Source organism: Styela clava, chromosome 9 (genome assembly GCF_964204865.1).
Source record: "Styela clava chromosome 9, kaStyClav1.hap1.2, whole genome shotgun sequence".
In the NCBI taxonomy this organism is placed as follows: domain Eukaryota; kingdom Metazoa; phylum Chordata; class Ascidiacea; order Stolidobranchia; family Styelidae; genus Styela; species Styela clava.
In genome coordinates, this window is record NC_135258.1 from 15,713,271 (window position 1) to 15,730,040 (window position 16,770).

The 16,770-nt window shown below is 35.7% G+C and overlaps 2 protein-coding genes across 2 annotated transcripts; one reads left to right on the plus strand and one right to left on the minus strand.

The window, feature by feature from the left end:
* Positions 1-386: 386 nt before the first annotated feature.
* LOC120339889 (uncharacterized) lies at positions 387-8,773 on the minus strand. Its single transcript, XM_039408122.2, has 9 exons — positions 8,620-8,773; positions 8,159-8,314; positions 7,293-7,426; positions 6,942-7,151; positions 6,239-6,476; positions 5,374-5,523; positions 4,072-4,196; positions 973-1,056; positions 387-571 (listed from the first exon to the last, which is right to left on the minus strand). The coding sequence occupies exons 1-9, from the start codon at positions 8,684-8,686 to the stop codon at positions 506-508; spliced, it is 1,230 nt and encodes a 409-aa protein (XP_039264056.2). The 5' UTR covers positions 8,687-8,773; the 3' UTR covers positions 387-505.
* Positions 1,508-3,113, plus strand: LOC120339890 (uncharacterized). The gene is made up of 2 exons (XM_039408123.2): positions 1,508-1,766; positions 2,546-3,113. Exons 1-2 carry the CDS (start codon positions 1,559-1,561, stop codon positions 2,962-2,964), a joined length of 627 nt encoding a protein of 208 aa, XP_039264057.2. The 5' UTR covers positions 1,508-1,558; the 3' UTR covers positions 2,965-3,113.
* Positions 8,774-16,770: the final 7,997 nt, after the last annotated feature.

Consider the following 16,770-nt stretch of genomic DNA (forward strand, 5'->3'; position numbering starts at 1 on the left):
AGTTGGTTTACAGTTAAATACGGACGGTTCATCCCTAATATGGAATCATTTTCACGCCCACAAAAGAATAGCATATTAATTCCATGAACACTCTTTTATAAAGTAATGAATTATAACAGTATAATAAAGTTTATAAGTATATTTATTTTAATTAAAGTTTGTTTAGGAATTCCTATTAGAGTAATGTACAGTCACCCAAAATTGCTAAAACCAGGTGTAGTTAGTTTTAATATAACGAAATATCTTTGAATCATTCATGACGGGTAGTTGAACGTCAAAAAAAGCGCAAAAACTGTTCTGTTCTCATCCGTGCTCGGGTTTACACAAAGTCCTGAGATCAGTTAAAAGATCACACCATTTTAACAATATTCACTATATATTCATTGAAGTTCAATACAATACAATTAATAAATTGTCACACTGCAAGTTTTATTGAATCAAATAAAATAAGTCTCAGCTTCGTGTCGTAATTATGAATGTAGATATCATGATGTTACACTTAATACTAAAATATGCAAGAGTGTTTGTCAGAATCTTTCAAATCAAAACCAGTGTCTTCAATTTCAAGTCGCTAAAAATAAAAACATAATTTTAAGACTTGAAGTAGGTTGAGAAATTTTTGAAATAGTCGTTCTATATACAGTTGAACTGCACAGAGAGTTTTCATTGGTAGCAGAAACATTCACAAAATAAGATTTCATCATCAAATGCGAATAACGTCATTCAAATCAAACCTTGCGCCAATGTTATGGTAAATTATGACAATTTGAACCTATTTAGTAAAAAGTAATTTTCACTTCACATTGTATGTCATAATATATTCACAATTAATTTTATAAATAAAAATGACATATTTTTATTATTTTTTACATTTTCACATTTTATGAAATCTGTTACATGCTACAAAAAGATAGCAGTTTCTCTGGAATTTAGCTGAAAATTTCAGCTAAATAAATGATATTCAAAATGCACCTGTATCATATCGTAGATTCCATTTCCTTTCATATCAGCAAAATGAAGTCCTCGCATTCGGCATAACATGCGTAAAGCCCCGACCTACAGAAAAAGATTAGGAAATAAAATAAACTCATTTTTGTCAAATCTCAATAACTATCAGATAAATTCAACAAGCTTTTTAACTGGTTTAGTTTTCTCCAGGCGTAACTTTATATTGCGCATCTTGACTCGGGCGTCGCCAGAGTAAGGTCACGTGTTTAGCCTTTATGTGAGTTTAAAATTTCCAGTTCATTTTAAATGGAACGTATTTATCAAGAATCTGAATTTATCAAGTATTATGCAGATTGTAAGGACACATTAAATTACCATAAAATATCTTTAAAATTGTTGTATTTGCTATTTGCAATTTTGACATTTATAAACGACCTAACGATCGTTATTACCGGAATAAAGCATGTTTTGATAATACAAACGTGACGGAAAAGCACACATAAACATACCATACAAGTGGAACTGAAAACCTATAAAAGTCAATAGTTCTACCTATGGTATCATTCCCGAAAGACGACAAAATCGAAGAAACAAAGGCAATAATTAAAAAATGGCCATGTTTGTAACAGTATTAGTCATTGCCTCAGTTTTTACAGGTTCCCAGGCCGGCCTGATACCCTCGTGTACACTTCCCCAAGTGAGCGATGAAGTTGACATGGGAAAAGTGCAAGGTGATTGGTATCTTTCAGCACGTGAAAATCAAGAAGTTTACGACGTTATAAGTTGTGAAGTCTCAACGAATACAAAAACTGAGCAAGGTATGGTTGATTATTTTCTAAGTTCAATATGTATATTTCAATATCAACTTATAAAATATACAAATTCAGGCTCCTATTAGTTTGTAGTCCAATCTATTAGTCGTGCAAATTAATTGTAGATTGGAATGTAGCCATGTTTTCGAGTGATAGATGGTAGTTTGGTGCATAGCAAAACTAGGGGTCCCCAGAAAATGGACCGATTTTACAAGTTATGGCCCATCTTCACCGAATTCGTAGAAGATGGGTAATTTGCTTCAACATAGTTTCTGTATTCATTTCTCTGAATGCGGAAAAATTGCAATTTTCAACACCATGTACTACTTTCGTGTAAAACCGTTAGTAAGACAGCATGACATTCCAACATCTCATTCAAATTTAAATTTCGAATAAGAGGAAAAAGAGAATATTTGATCAGAAAACCAGCAAATCAGAAAACAAGATATATTCATTGAACAATAAATAAAATCCAAATTTTTTTCGTGAAATGACTGGCTGATAACGGACCACTTGATCTACGATTTTTTTAAAGACATTTTTCTTAATCGCCATTGCCCACCTCAAATGAGGTGGCAGGCACTAGGCATTGGATTTGGTGCTATCCTATACCAGGGATGCATCATAATCAAGACCAACGGTTTAATTACCAGTTTATTGCGCCCGATGACTTAAAGTCAAAGTTCTTTTTCGTGAGACAAAATCATTTAGAAGCAGCGTCATAATTTATCGCTAACCTTTCTAAGAGACATTTTAATATAAAATCTAAATTGTGTATTTTTTAGGCTTCACAGCCCATGTTAAATTTTACAACGGCGAAGATGCGAGTGATGTTAGAGAAGATACGCCAGAGTTTACTCGTGTTGCTCCTTCGACTTTCCACATTGTACAAAACAAAGGTGACAGTAGTGAAATTACAGAAATCGAAAATGATGACACCAATGCTGGAGCCGATGCACAAATTGTGCTTGAAGACGATTCAATCAGACAAAATCCTTTTCTTTACATATCAGATTATGCGACATATAATCTGATTCTTCATTGTAATTTGGATGGCGACAAAGAAATTTATGTTGAAACCAAAACTCCATCAGCAAGTGGTGACGTCATTCTCAAAGTACGTAACCAGTTGATCGATTTTGAAAACGGTTGGGAAAATGTTAAAGTCCATCCTAGCAAATGCGATCAAGTTATTGGTAAATAAAAAATGACTGTTAATTCTAATGTGTGCTTTGAATAGATTAAGAGAGTTTTTAAATGGATGAATCCAGAATCTGTTTGTTATTTTTGTACTGATTTCACGTACTGATACGTTTTCAAGTATAATTGGAAATAAAATGCAGTTTAAGTTCACAATGCCTCTACATATTTTGTTTGTGATTTAGCTATAGTAGGTCGCGTACTATGTAATTACAAATAAGTTTTCTGATCACCTCATACTCACACTTCAGTATTTTATAAGATAAGAGATTTTGTAATAGAGAACATGAAGGACTGAAAGGGATGAAATCAGTTAAAGAACTTGCTGCAATTTTGATGTCTGATTTAAACTGGCAAATGATCACGTCAATGAATTCCTGTAAAATGTTGATTAAATGTTTTGGCTCCCGACTTTTATACCCCGGCGGACTGGTAACGTCAACGAAAATTACTGGCAACAAAATATATGATCTGGCGGGCCACTATCTTCGATATTTTCAAAGCGTTCCATGAATTATAGTAGGTAGATTATACTTATAATCTGTTATAATATTAGTTGATTATACCGTATTTTCTATATGATATCTCTATTCATGCTCTAAATGTGATCATATTTGGGCGCTCCCGTAGTATGTGAATTAAGATGGCGGACACCGGAATATAGTATGTGTACCAGGTTAGGGTTAGGCCATAATTTTACTCCAATTTTGCCTATTTTAGTTCTATTACGATTTCGGTGACCAGCCAAGTGACTGCCGTAGTATTTGTACCTGAAATTATGACCTAACCCTAACCGGGTACACACACCACTTTCCGGTGTCCGCCATCTTGGTTCACATACTACGAGAGTACCCATATCTGTAAGACCAAATGGTATGGTCATGTAGGAATCAAATCCTCCAATTTCTCGATTTACTCAAAAACTGCATGATGAGTAAACGGAATACAACACTTACACAGTATTGGTGAAAACACGGTATACACCGTGATAATCATGTATTAGTGAGAAAAGCAGTTTTCGAGACAGCTCATCATTCCATGTGTACAACGAGACTATCTGACATCACTAAGAAAATGCCTAAAATTGGTATAGTTTAATATAAAAACGTACCAATGATTGAAATTTATCGTCTTCTTTAGGTAGCATTGCAGTTTCCTCGATTTCATTTGAAACAATTTGGAAATATTGTAGATTTATCAAACCCCAGAACCAACCACGGCTTATGGTTGTCAGAGCTTAAAATAATTGAACATATTTTATTTTGTGAGGTATTGGTTTTAAAATTTCTATTACTAACAAAAAAAGATTGGCTACGCAATAACCAATCATTCCAGTTTGTTGACATGCTTAAATACTGATATCACTAACGCTTTTCGTTAATAATTAATAATTAGGCTTCCCGCTGCTTGTCAGCAGGGAACCTATTGTATTCCTGTGTTTTATTATTATTATTTATTATTATTATTATTATTATTATTATTATTATTATTTTTTTTTCAAATTGGTCCTACAAACTTGAAATTCACCTCAAATGTGCAGAAGTTCTCAGCTAGCAATAAAATGCAAATTTTATGCATGACTGACCACGCTTTCACGCTCCAGTGAGCAAAACGCGTTTTCAGTTTTTTTGCGATTTCTCAAAATTGATACATGCTATTGGGTTGAAATTCATAACAATGATTGATAGACATGTCCCGGATACGATATGTCAAGGATACGCATGAGTGACCTCGGCGATACGCTCCAGTGAGCAATATAGGATTTTACATTTTCATCTTCTTCTCGAGAACGACACTACTTAGAGACTTGAAATTTACATCACATGCAGATAATAATTCCCCCATCATAAATTGCGAATTTTATGCATGACTGACCACGCTTTCACGCTCCAGTGAGCAAAACGCGTCTTCAGTTTTTTTGCAATTTCTCAAAATTGATACATGCTATTGGGTTGAAATTCATAACAATGATTAATGGACATGTTCCGGATACGCTATGTCAAGGATACGCATGAGTGACCTCGGCGATACGCTCCAGTGAGCAATATAGGATTTTACATTTTCATCTTCTTCTCGAGAACGACACTACTTAGAGACTTGAAATTTACATCACATGCGGATAATAAGTCCCCCATCATAAATTGCAAATTTTATGCATGACTGACAACTCTTTCACGCTCCAGTGAGCAAAACGCGTCTTCAGTTTTTTTTACGCGGGAAGCCTGTTAAAGCTGCACGCAGCTCTAGTTATATTCTGAAATTCAGAACAATTCCAGTTATCATTCTAAATAGTAATCAATGTTCAATTCGCATATATATTCATGATATATATATATAGACGAGTGATTCCGTTATTTGAAGTATGAAAACAAATTGGGCCTTTTAATGCAAAATAACTAACACAAAATATTACCATTATGCGAGAGATCGAGTTCATTAAGTAGAGGCATTCCTTGGAAAGCGCCGTCTTCAATATACGACAGGTCATTGTTACGAAGGGACAATCGTTTGATGTAAAGAAGACCTTCGAATGTTTTGACCGTGATTTCAGTCAGAAGATTGTCTGCAAATTTTATAAGCAAAATAAAGCGTAAGATGTTTTGATTAAAAGCCACATAGTGCATAAAATTGTTTATGCTAAATACTTCACCCGATCGATACGGCAACGAAAAAACTGCAAATATTTCTGAAAATTCAGACCTTATTTTACTAGTTACCACTCGAAGCGCCATTACACAGCAACGCCGAAAAACTTAATTTGTAAACTTCTTTATATTCAATATTACGCTAGGCTTTGATTTTAGGTTTGAGTACTGGGAAAATCCGTTCACAGATGCAGTATGTTTTGGAGCATATTTTTCTTTAAATAATTGAGCGCCGAACGAGATTGATAGACTGCAACTGTTGAACCATGGCAATGAATTGGCTCCAACTCCTGGTAATGAATTAATTAATATTTTGAGTCTTGTAACGACAATTAAACCCAGCTTCCAGGGCGAGGAAAATTAATCAATACTTTTCCGCAGTTGAGGTAGTTTGTCGTTCGGTGCATTTGCGTCGTCACGCGGAAGCTAAACCTCTTGTTATTTTTCGCTAGTTATCGCTATATTTGTACTGATTTGTAATCAGAGTTTGAATAACCATTCTCATTTTTCTCTGATTTCGACTCGATGACACTTTGCCATTTTAAAGCAATGTCTTCTATTTTAAAATTTGGTATTTGGCGTTGCAATTCAATGAACGGTTGATTAAATTAATTTAAACCTTTTCCATCTTACTTGATAGATCCAACATTTCAAGTTTTGGATTTCCTTTGAATGTTCCATTTAGAATAGTTTCAATATTATTTCCGCTAAGAAACAAATATTTCAAATTTCTCAATCCAGCAAGTATTCCGCCATCAAGTCTTGATATTTTGTTGTAAGATAGATAAAGGTTTTCCAGTTGAGGCATCGCTGCAAATGATCCGGCATTCAGAATGCTTATATTGTTGTACTCGATGTTTAAGTGATTCGACTGGGAGAAGATATTCAATGTAAAGTTTATGTTCTGTTTATATGATGGTAGAAAGCGAGGGCTTGTGGCTTTGGGGCTTAGAATAATGACGACATGTTTTTCTAACTCCCGAATAATCAATTAAACAAAATAAACAATTAAAGATCACGATTCAGAAGCACCTACAATTATGTCATAATGATGTAACACAAAGTTGAATCCCTTCTCAATTTTCTTTTGTTGGCAAGCAATTTATTTTGTCAGTGCTTAGAATGGAATAGCAAAGTCATTTTGACAACAAGACAATGGATAGCCAATTTTTTAACTATACAAATAAAGATTGATAATATGTAAATGAAATTTCAATTATTTTATTTTGAAGTATTATTTTAACCTAATTAAAATACTTAAATCTTGTTTGATTTCAGAAATATTATTTAATTCGTTACATAAATTAATTGGTCCCCTATTACAGGTTCGTTTTACCTCTTTCAAGCCTTGAAATGTAAAGTAGTTAAGCTCTTGCAGTAAGTTTTCAGAGAATGTTACATATTTCAGTTTTCTCATTTGACCAAACGAAGAAGGCTCAATAGACGAAATTTGGTTTCTGTCTAGTTTCAAATCCTTCAGCAATTTCAAACCTTCGAATGTCCTTCGTTTTATTTCACTTAGCTCATTAGACTTCAAATTCAAAACCTGATAATAAAAATAGGTATGAATTACATTGATTATTTTGGACCACGATACTGGGTTAAAAACCGAATAATTAATAAATTTTGAAATTTTAGCGCGAAGAATTTTATACAAAAAGTTATATACTATAATATATTAATATACCTCCAGAGTTGGTACGGCGTTGAATGCACCGTCCTGAACATTTTTGATATGTGAATTTTCTAACGTGACATGATAAATAGGTGTAATCTCCATCGGTGCATCATGAACAATTCCACCGCTTGTCAAACTTGAATCTGATAAAAATAAAATATATTATTGATAATTTATTGTGACGTCTTCTGATTTTCGTAACCTGTCATCCAAATATAATTGGCTATCAATATTGTCAAGTGCGTGTTAGGAAACTAATAATCTAATAATGCATATTTTGCGACCAAATTTGATATAATCATTAAAGTTCAGTATTTTACGGTAACAAATTAGCAAATATCACAAAACGCAAAAATTATATAATTTTTTAGGACAAAATGTAATTTCGATTACCCTAGTATCGCGCATGTAGGAGAGGATATTATGATTTACATATTTACCTCGGGGGAGCGGAAATATATGGCGAACCACGGCCTCTCTCGGTTACCAGTCCATGTCGGGTATTGGATTAGTTACACAGTTACTTATTTTCGGATGCATGGCCTCGATGGTCGAGAAAGCCGTAACCGACCAGCTGTTACTTGAACCAACCCTATGGCGACGAGGAGTGCAGCAATCCTCTCGCACATAATTGTCCCTGCGTGGTATTGGTAACTGCGAACCCACGCAGGGTAATCAGAGGCTCTGTGGCGAGCCTATTCCATACGCTTGGCACGATGTGCCACATCGCCGAGCCAAGCTAATTATCTCTATATACATTTGTATATGAAATGGAAGTCCTAGTCGCGATGCTTTGGATCTAGGTTTATGGGCATCTAAGGTCGAAGACCTATGTTTCAAACCCCATGTCCAATTTTAAAAATAATGCTACAAACCTTGTGTCCTTGGAGGAGGTCCAATTACAGTCTCATATAAAAAGTCCGAGTTTAAAGTTGTTAAATCTTTGCCTTTGCAAACTACTTTAACATATCTACTCCCTTCCGCGGATTGCTTTTTTCTCATTGCTGAATCAGTTCTCCTACATTTTCGATCTTTTGAAAAATTAGAAATTGTTAATTTATCGTTGATTTGGATTGTATGTTTCGATTAGAATACAGAAAAAACAGCTTTTCGAATCGCAAAAAAACAAAGAAATTGTCAAGATAATGATAATATATAAATATAATCAAGGATGTATTGATTCTTGCTATATTGTCATATGTGAAAATTCTATGGACCGGTACCTGTGCTAAAGTGCTGAAAGTATTATCTAGTCGTATGCATTCCAGTTTTACCATTTTCTTTTCGACTGTTTGTTTCGATATTTCATCTCTTTATTTAGTTTATTATATCTTACCTTTCTTTGCTTGCGTTACAGCCACAAGCAATAAAACAGTAAAGCATACCACCTTGCACAAATTCATGATGATATCTAGTAATAGCTTGTTTGTTAATTATTTCTGTACATAAAATAATTAGTTAATACAAATGGACCGTGCAAAAGGTGTAATATGCACAACGACTCTTATTCGCATACTGTGGAACTTGGGCCTTTTCGACATTCCGTAGGATTATGCCTCTAAAAGTCCTACTTCGTATCATTAGAACAAAGCAATAGGCAGATGAAGCCCGTATCTGCCTTGACTAATGGCGAACGGGCAGGTTCGCCAAGATATATTACTATGCCAATTTGTTTTCGTCGAATGAAATATTCACCCCGATTTCTCACTATGTATCAGATATCTATTTACTTCATAGTAACACATAGATTGTATTCTGCACTGACTTGTCTATACAGCCAGATTTTCTCTGTCGTGCCGGTACTGAACGTTGGAATAAAAAGGTTGAGCACTATGAAAAAATGCAATTGATCTCTGACGATCTCTGATGCTATGTACTATTTTCAGTAAATTAACGCCGTTTTCCGGTAATATTAACATCGTGTATTGGAACCCATGAACGCTTGTCCCAAACTGAAGTCTGTTGTTGAATTGCACATAGATAGCCTGCGTGTTCTAAATGTCAAATTGGCATCTTTTTGGGGGGAAATTTGAGCAAATATAAATTTATTTATATCAAAAGTTTCAACAGTAATTGTACGTAAATATGTCGAATCGCTTTAAAAGAAAATAAACCTGTAATGTTATCATTTATCTGCATTGTATACACTTTGCAATATTTCGTTTTCTTGTGTTGTATTTTAGCCGGAATACGTAATGTAATTTATTAGAATTGTGCGATATCGTGGGTTCGAGTCGTTATTGCAAAACAAGAGATAATGAGTATATACCTCGTTTAGTGAAGTTAATAGTGAATATGAAAAGAGTAATGTGGGTCACATGTCAAAATTGACATTTTCAATAATTATCTCACGCAATTCAGTCACTTTCTGCATAATCCATCATCAACAAATATCCAAATGTATTCAATATGAAGGATCTACCAATTGAATAAAATTAAAATCTAATGTGAAACAAAAAAACAACAACAACATCATTTGGTTATTCAAGAGTTTTGCTGCAGACTAACTAACTATTGTACTTTCCAAATTTGTATCCTTTATTGTTCCATCTGACCAAATGAGTTTCCTACTACGAAGTCCATCCGCTTTGAGGTTTTAGATAATATAGTATTCCAAGGATACCACACCTGTGCTTATATTGTATGAATCCAATAACACGAAGATACAAAAACGACAGTAGTAGTCAGTTAGTTATCGGACATTTACCATTTAATATTTATTTACCTTTTAAGAATGGAGCCAAGCACGTAAAACAACGAATACATTTCTCCGAGACGCCCAAAAGCAACAATTCTCATCATACTGATAGTCATAGAAAGAAAGAAATGATCCGAGTATTCCATAAAAGAATTCTCCTATTTCATATGCCATGTTCGGTGGCGTATGAGCGCCGTTTGGATTGGGGCGCAAAATGGGTACAAAATTTTAATCGTAAAATATTTCAACCAAATAATTTCAAATAGAAAATAATCTGAACTCGTATTTTTTCTTGAATAATGACGTAGAAGTATCTCAATTTAACCACAGTCGTTAAAAATTGTCATTCAACGATCAAGGGGACGCATTTTTAAACTTTTCCATGGGCGCCATTTCACGTAGATACGCCACTGGCCCTGATGTGTTGCCGGTAGCTATAAGTGGAAGCTTTAGTAAACCATGTACTTGATTTTGTCGTTTTTATACAAAAGTACGTAAGATGACCATTGCCGAACGAAAAGAGCGTTCAGTCATCCTCTCACACTTACTTGTCCGTAATGAATTCACACTGAGTCTAAAGCCGGCTTGCTGATAAGCGAAATCTGTCTCTAATTGATTCTGGTTGAAGTACAGTTGAACTCTTGAGGATAAATGGCTTAGAACTAGCAGGGAATTTCTTTTTATACATGAAAAATTATAGAAATAATTATCTGCGGGTAAGCATTTCTCCCACGTGTCAGAAATTTTGAAAAATGGAAATATGAACTTAGAGATAATCATTCGCGAAACGCCAGAAAAAGCATTATAGCAAGTGAATAGTAATTAAGGTCACTTGAACTTTCACAATCATTGTCACGCTTTTTACTAGCTCCACGTCTAAACGATACATGCAAGATCTTCCTTCTTGGAGACGATACTGGCGAGATCGTTGATTTATCACAACATTGGCGCTTTGGTTCAGACAGCGTTTATATGATATTACTGATGCTGATTCCAAAATTATGTTGATCATTCCAAGTGAAGGATAGAGATTGACGTTGCCAGATTTATCTTTGCTTTAGTGATTTGGCTTTCATTCAGTCAAAATAATATTATTCAGTATAAGTGATAGATTTCTTACTGGCTGAAAAACAAGTGTAATTATGGCCTTGTTTGATGTATTAGGTAATATGACGCATTGCATGTTGGCAATTTGTGGAGACGTTTTGACCCAGCATTGAATTATTTTCATCCAAGTAACTGGGAGTCATTGAACTTGGCTTCGGATTTAATCATTGCTGTTGTGATACTATTAAATCATTTCCTCGTGGCATTCAGAAATTGTCGCCATTATCCCAATTTAACAAAAATCTCGTACAACAAAGTACTTTACCTTTTAAATAGCAATAATCCGCAACACTCCCTTTTAACATATGAGGTGACATTTTCATGGATGTCGTATGTGTAAGAGGGTATTTCCAATTTCAAATGTGAGGTATTCAATTGTGAGAAAGTTGCTTTATTTTTGTAATATTTTGTACCATTATTTTTTAGTTTCGTATGTCGTTGGCGAAAATTCCTACTATCGTTGATGAATAATTGTTATATTCCAAAATAAATTAATTGATATTCAGCAATTAAGCCAATATTCTTAAGTGGTTACAATATTCTTAAATAGTTACAAGTTTCGTGAACGCAAAAACATCGACAACGCATTGCCTGACGTATAACTTTTTCGATATTTTGCAATCATTTGTTCTCGCAATTTTGTTTTAAATAGTTATAATATATTTTGTCACCAAAACACACTACAACTGTCGGAGTATGTATTTTAGAAGGCAATTTTTCATTATTTCTTGCTCAAGGTAAAACACGTATATATTGGTTGAAATATGGCAGATATAGTCGAATTTTTAGATTTAAATATTTGTATAAATAAACAACTACAGTACAATTACAGTCCTCTGACGCATTTGTCGTGTTTTCCGTTTCTGTCACGTCAACGAATGTTACGTCTTTTGGGTCGAAAGTAAAAATTTCAAGAAAATTGAATTGTTTGCTTGTAAAATTTTAAAGATACGATCGGCTAAAAACCTAATTTGCAAAACACAATCATTATAGACATGATTCAAAGATGATGTCAAAGAACAATTCTAAAATCAATTCAAAAAAAAGTTACAAAGTCCATCTAAAAGAAATAAAAATGGTGGTGACGTCATGTACAGCTGTGTATCATTCAAAAATAGTCATTAATCGTTAATTCTTGTTCTTCACATATCCATCACGCTGTCTGTGTTGCCAAATTTAAAATTAATTGCTATTTCGATGACGCGACAATGGAATTGTGTTCGGACAATCTACGTAAATCGTAACTTTAAAAGTCGTGGAATTTTTCGCCTCCAGAGTGACTTATCATTTAGAAATTTTACGTAAATGCATTGAAGGTATTTTCCAATAATATATTTAACTTTCAAACAGCTCTTTGATAATGCAAATTTGTAATAACTGCGATAAGTTCAATGTCATAATCAGAAACTAGTTGATCTACATTAAAAATTTCAGTCTGGCAATTTCGTAAGGCAAAAGCCTCTAAAGCAGCGTTTCCCAACTAGCGAGGAATTCTATTGTTTTCTGGGGGGAAATTCAGAAATATTACTTTGTATTAGGAGTACTTTTATTAAGATTAGTGTCCAGGCATTATTTTAAAACATATTTATCGGGACATTATAAACTAAACCATTCAAACTAAGCATAAGTCAGAGTGCAAGTTGTGTGTAACACCAGCTAAAGATCCTGTAAAAACTGAACAAATAACGGAAACAAACGAATTAAACAAAGCGAGGCAAGCATAAAGAGATTCAAGATAAATAAAAAGAGAGATGTAACATATTATATCATAAATGTCATGCATGACTATAGAATAAAAGTGTTTAGTGAATCTGACAAATATGGATATAGTAATGATATTTTATAACAGATAAACATATATTTAACTAACGCAGTGGTTCCCAACTTTTAATTCGAGCGAACCCATTTACAAAAATTAGTAACTTTTAGGATTTTTGTTGAAAAAACAAGCGACCCAAGAAAATTTGCAGGCGACCCATTAGTTGGGAAACACTGGACAAACAGATACTGTAGTCATGTTCAAATCTGTTTCATTAAGATGAGAATTTATTACCTCGAGCATCGGACACTAATGTAAATATGACATCAGACAGCTTGTGATTATTATACAATTTTTCTTGTATTGGCATTCAGTAAGTCCTCCACTACAGTTGGTAATCACACATACAGTATAGTTTTCATTTTGTGATCTCGCTCAGCTTACTTGCCCCGGGTCGAAAAAAAAATTTCGACTCCGACTCCAGCTCCGAACTCGGAGAAAATTAAAATGTGATAACAAATAGTCACTTTGATAACAATAACATTGGCGCTTGCCAGCCTTCTTTAATGGACTGTTATAAATGCTTAGAAAACTTTTGATGCCTTTTGAATTTCGGAAGAAAATTTCTAATTTTTATCATCACCATTTGAAAGTACGAGATTTTGACTCCGGAAAGTTCCAAGAGACAAAAAAAAAACATCCTTGTGAAACAGCTTCTACTCCAATCTAGAAGCGCACAGGTAGAGCATCCTTAATCGGCGTTACCCTGTGGGCGATCGTTCAATACTGCTATTCTACACTGTCGACATCAGTTCCATTCTGCCCTCGTTTCTTTGGTTGTATTATAGTGATCAGTGGCGGCGCGTCAATAGGGCCAACCGGGGCAATGCCCCGGTTGTTTTTTCGGTATAATAAAAAATATTCGAAAAATACCTCAATATTGGTTGCACAGACTGTCTACACTAGCCATATTCTCCCGACATGGTTCATTTTTCGCTCGCAAAGCCTTCGCCGAACGTCGACGGGGCGACGCCGATTTTGCCCCGGTTGCTCATTGTATATCGTATTCTCTCTTTTATCTTCCACTCGCCGCGTTTGTCTCGTTTGTTTTCTGTTTCTTTTACTAAATCATCAGGGCCGATCGGGGCTAGCCCCGAAATTATGACGACGCAATGCCGACGTCTCTTACAACAACGTGTTGACATATTCACGCATTCCTTCTCGTTCGTTGGTTGCTTGAAGAGTTAATAGTTTCCTCGCCTTCGTTTTTGTCGCTTGTTTCGCTATTTGAATCAGTTAGAGACCTTTAGTCCATTTGCTTTCGATTTTCCACATTCCTTTTGAGCTCATCACTTCTTTCCGGCTTCGCATTTTTTAGCCTTAGACCTCATAATGAATAAGGTTGATGCACTACTTCGCACTCCGTTTTCGCAGCTGCCGCTGGAACAAAAATTAGAGGTACAACGTCTTGGGCCTTATCAACCAAAAAATTGTTCACTGGAACAATCCCATGACGGAGGAAAGCGTCGGCGTACATTCTGCGCAGAAACTTGGTATAAAAAACACGAATGGTTGTGTTACAGCGAGGACAAAAATGCACTTTTTTGTTTTTATTGCCTACTTTTTGCTACCGTCCGTGACTCACGTTGGTGTAAATTTGGTTTTAGAGATCTTAAACATCTTTCCGAGCGTGCCAGGGATCATCAATCTTCTATGGAGCATCTGGACAATGCAGTAAAATACCGAACATTCGGAAATGTTAATATTGCAGCACAGTTGGATGAAGGACGCGCGGTTTCTATTCGTCGGCACAACCAAAACGTCGAGAAAAACCGCCATGTTCTCGGTCGATTGATAGATGTTTTGAAGTTCATTGGTTGTCACGAGCTGTTCCTCCGTGGGCACGATGAACGGGCTGGCTCTTCTAATAGAGGGGTATTTTTGGATATGGTGTAATACACCGCATCCCTAGATACAGTATAGAGAGATCATCTTGATGCCGCAACTGTTTCGAAAGGGACATCTAAGGATATCCAAAATGATTTGCTCGACTCAATGTATAAAATTCATTTACAACATTTGGCTCTGGAAATTGAGAATTGCCAGTTCCTTTCGATTCAGTCTGACGAGACAACTGACATCACGTGCGTTTCCCAACTGGCTGTGATTTTTCGGTTTGTGAAAGATGGTAAACCTACCGAGAGATTTCACAGCTTTGTACCAATCGTTGATCGCACGGTTTGCGGGATATCGGCTGTACTGAAAGAAGTGTTACAGCCTTACAACGCGAAGTCAAAATATTGATAGCTCAAACCTATGACGGCGCGGCAGTCATGAGTGGATCGAAACATGGTGTTCAAGTTTATATAAAAGAAGATTTTCCTCATGCGCATTTTTTACATTGTTATGCACACCAATTTAACCTCGTTATTAAAAATATGTGTCTTGATACCCCTCTCGTCCGTATATTTTTTGCAAATGTTTCGGGGTTTCCTTCATTTTTTTCCGTTTCGCCGAAGCGCTCTGACCTCCTTCGCCAGATATGTAGCCGCCGTCTCCCAGCTTGTGCACCAACACGTTTGAACTTCCAATCACGCGTGGTGCAGGGCGTGTCCGAAATTAGATCTGAGCTCATTGAGTGTTTCAATGGCATTCAGAGCTCTCCGGTTTGGGACGAACGCTCTGTGAGGGAGGCGGCAGGTCTAAAGCGTCTGCTAGAAGATGGTGAGTTTTCATTTTTTCTCGCTTTTTTCTCCACAATATTCTATCACGTGGATGTATTATACGGCGCATTGCAGTCAAGGCTAATGGATGGAGCGTCTGTGCAGTCGTGTATTTCAGACTTCTGCGATGCTGTATCTCGTATCCGGGGAACAATAAAATACGACGACACATGGAATGCTTCTTTACGCCGCGGGCAAACAACGCAGCGTTTGATTTTGTCTGCAAAGGAATGCTGTGACATTCTGGTGAATCAAATAGGCGATCGTCTGCGCACTGAACACCTTGCCGCGTTCTCTTTGATGAACCCCAAAAAATTTTCAAAATTTGCACGTCAATTTCCCATCCATTTGTTGGCTACTGTCTCCAAATTTTACCCCATGATAAACGTGGGTAAATTGGAAAATGAATTGCGATGTATATACACCAATCAAACCTTTTTGAACATCACATCAACTCGCGCGCTCTATGGGTTCCTCATAGATAACACTCTAGTAACTACCTTTGCGGCGTCTGCAAAATTTCTGAACATCATTTTGACGACGCCTATTTCTTCCGCCGACGCAGAGCGAACATTCAGCACGCTGAAGCGTATTAAAACGTATCTCAGAAACACAATGAAGCAAGATAGATTAAATTCCTTGGCTGATTTATCCATTCACAGAGACGTTATTTCTGGGATGCATGACTTTAATCAGCGCGTTATTGAGCATTTTGCTTCCAAGAAACCGCGGCGTGTTGCATATATGTTCAAGCAGTGAAAGTCTAGCACCATATATATCTATGAGTGAGCGACGCATGTCCTTATCTTTGCATTCACTTTCCTTTCTTCATAGTAACGTTTTAAACCTTATTTTAGGTTTTGTCTGCTTTCCCGAAGTTTCTGTTAATATGTCATTGTATTTATCTGGGTAAATATTGCCTTTCCTTTTGAAAGAGGTTTCAAAATAAACTATGTCTATATTTAATAATCCCTTGACCTGGACCGGTTTTAAAGACACTTTCTTATCGTTAAAAATTGTCGCTTTTGCCGATTGGTTGTTACCGATGGAATGGTTTTTATACTCATAAAATGATGGGAGAACTTACAGCGCTCATCCTGTCCCCGTAGATGGGGGTGACTTGGTCCCGCAGTAGCTTGCCCCGGTTGTCAAAATGACCACGCGCCGCCACTGATAGTGATGATATTATAGTACTATACA

Excerpts from the sequence above, each read along its gene's own strand:
- LOC120339890 (XM_039408123.2), top strand. The coding sequence starts at position 1,559 with ATGGCCATGTTTGTAACAGTATTAGTCATTGCCTCAGTTTTTACAGGT. Across the intron at positions 1,767-2,545 it reads GAATACAAAAACTGAGCAAG|GCTTCACAGCCCATGTTAAA; the intron begins GTATGGTTGATT and ends TGTATTTTTTAG.
- LOC120339889 (XM_039408122.2), bottom strand. The coding sequence starts at position 8,686 with ATGAATTTGTGCAAGGTGGTATGCTTTACTGTTTTATTGCTTGTGGCT. Across the intron at positions 6,477-6,941 it reads CATTTCAAGGCTTGAAAGAG|TCGAATCACTTAAACATCGA; the intron begins GTAAAACGAACC and ends ATCTTCTCCCAG. Across the intron at positions 1,057-4,071 it reads ACGATAAATTTCAATCATTG|GTCGGGGCTTTACGCATGTT; the intron begins GTACGTTTTTAT and ends CTTTTTCTGTAG.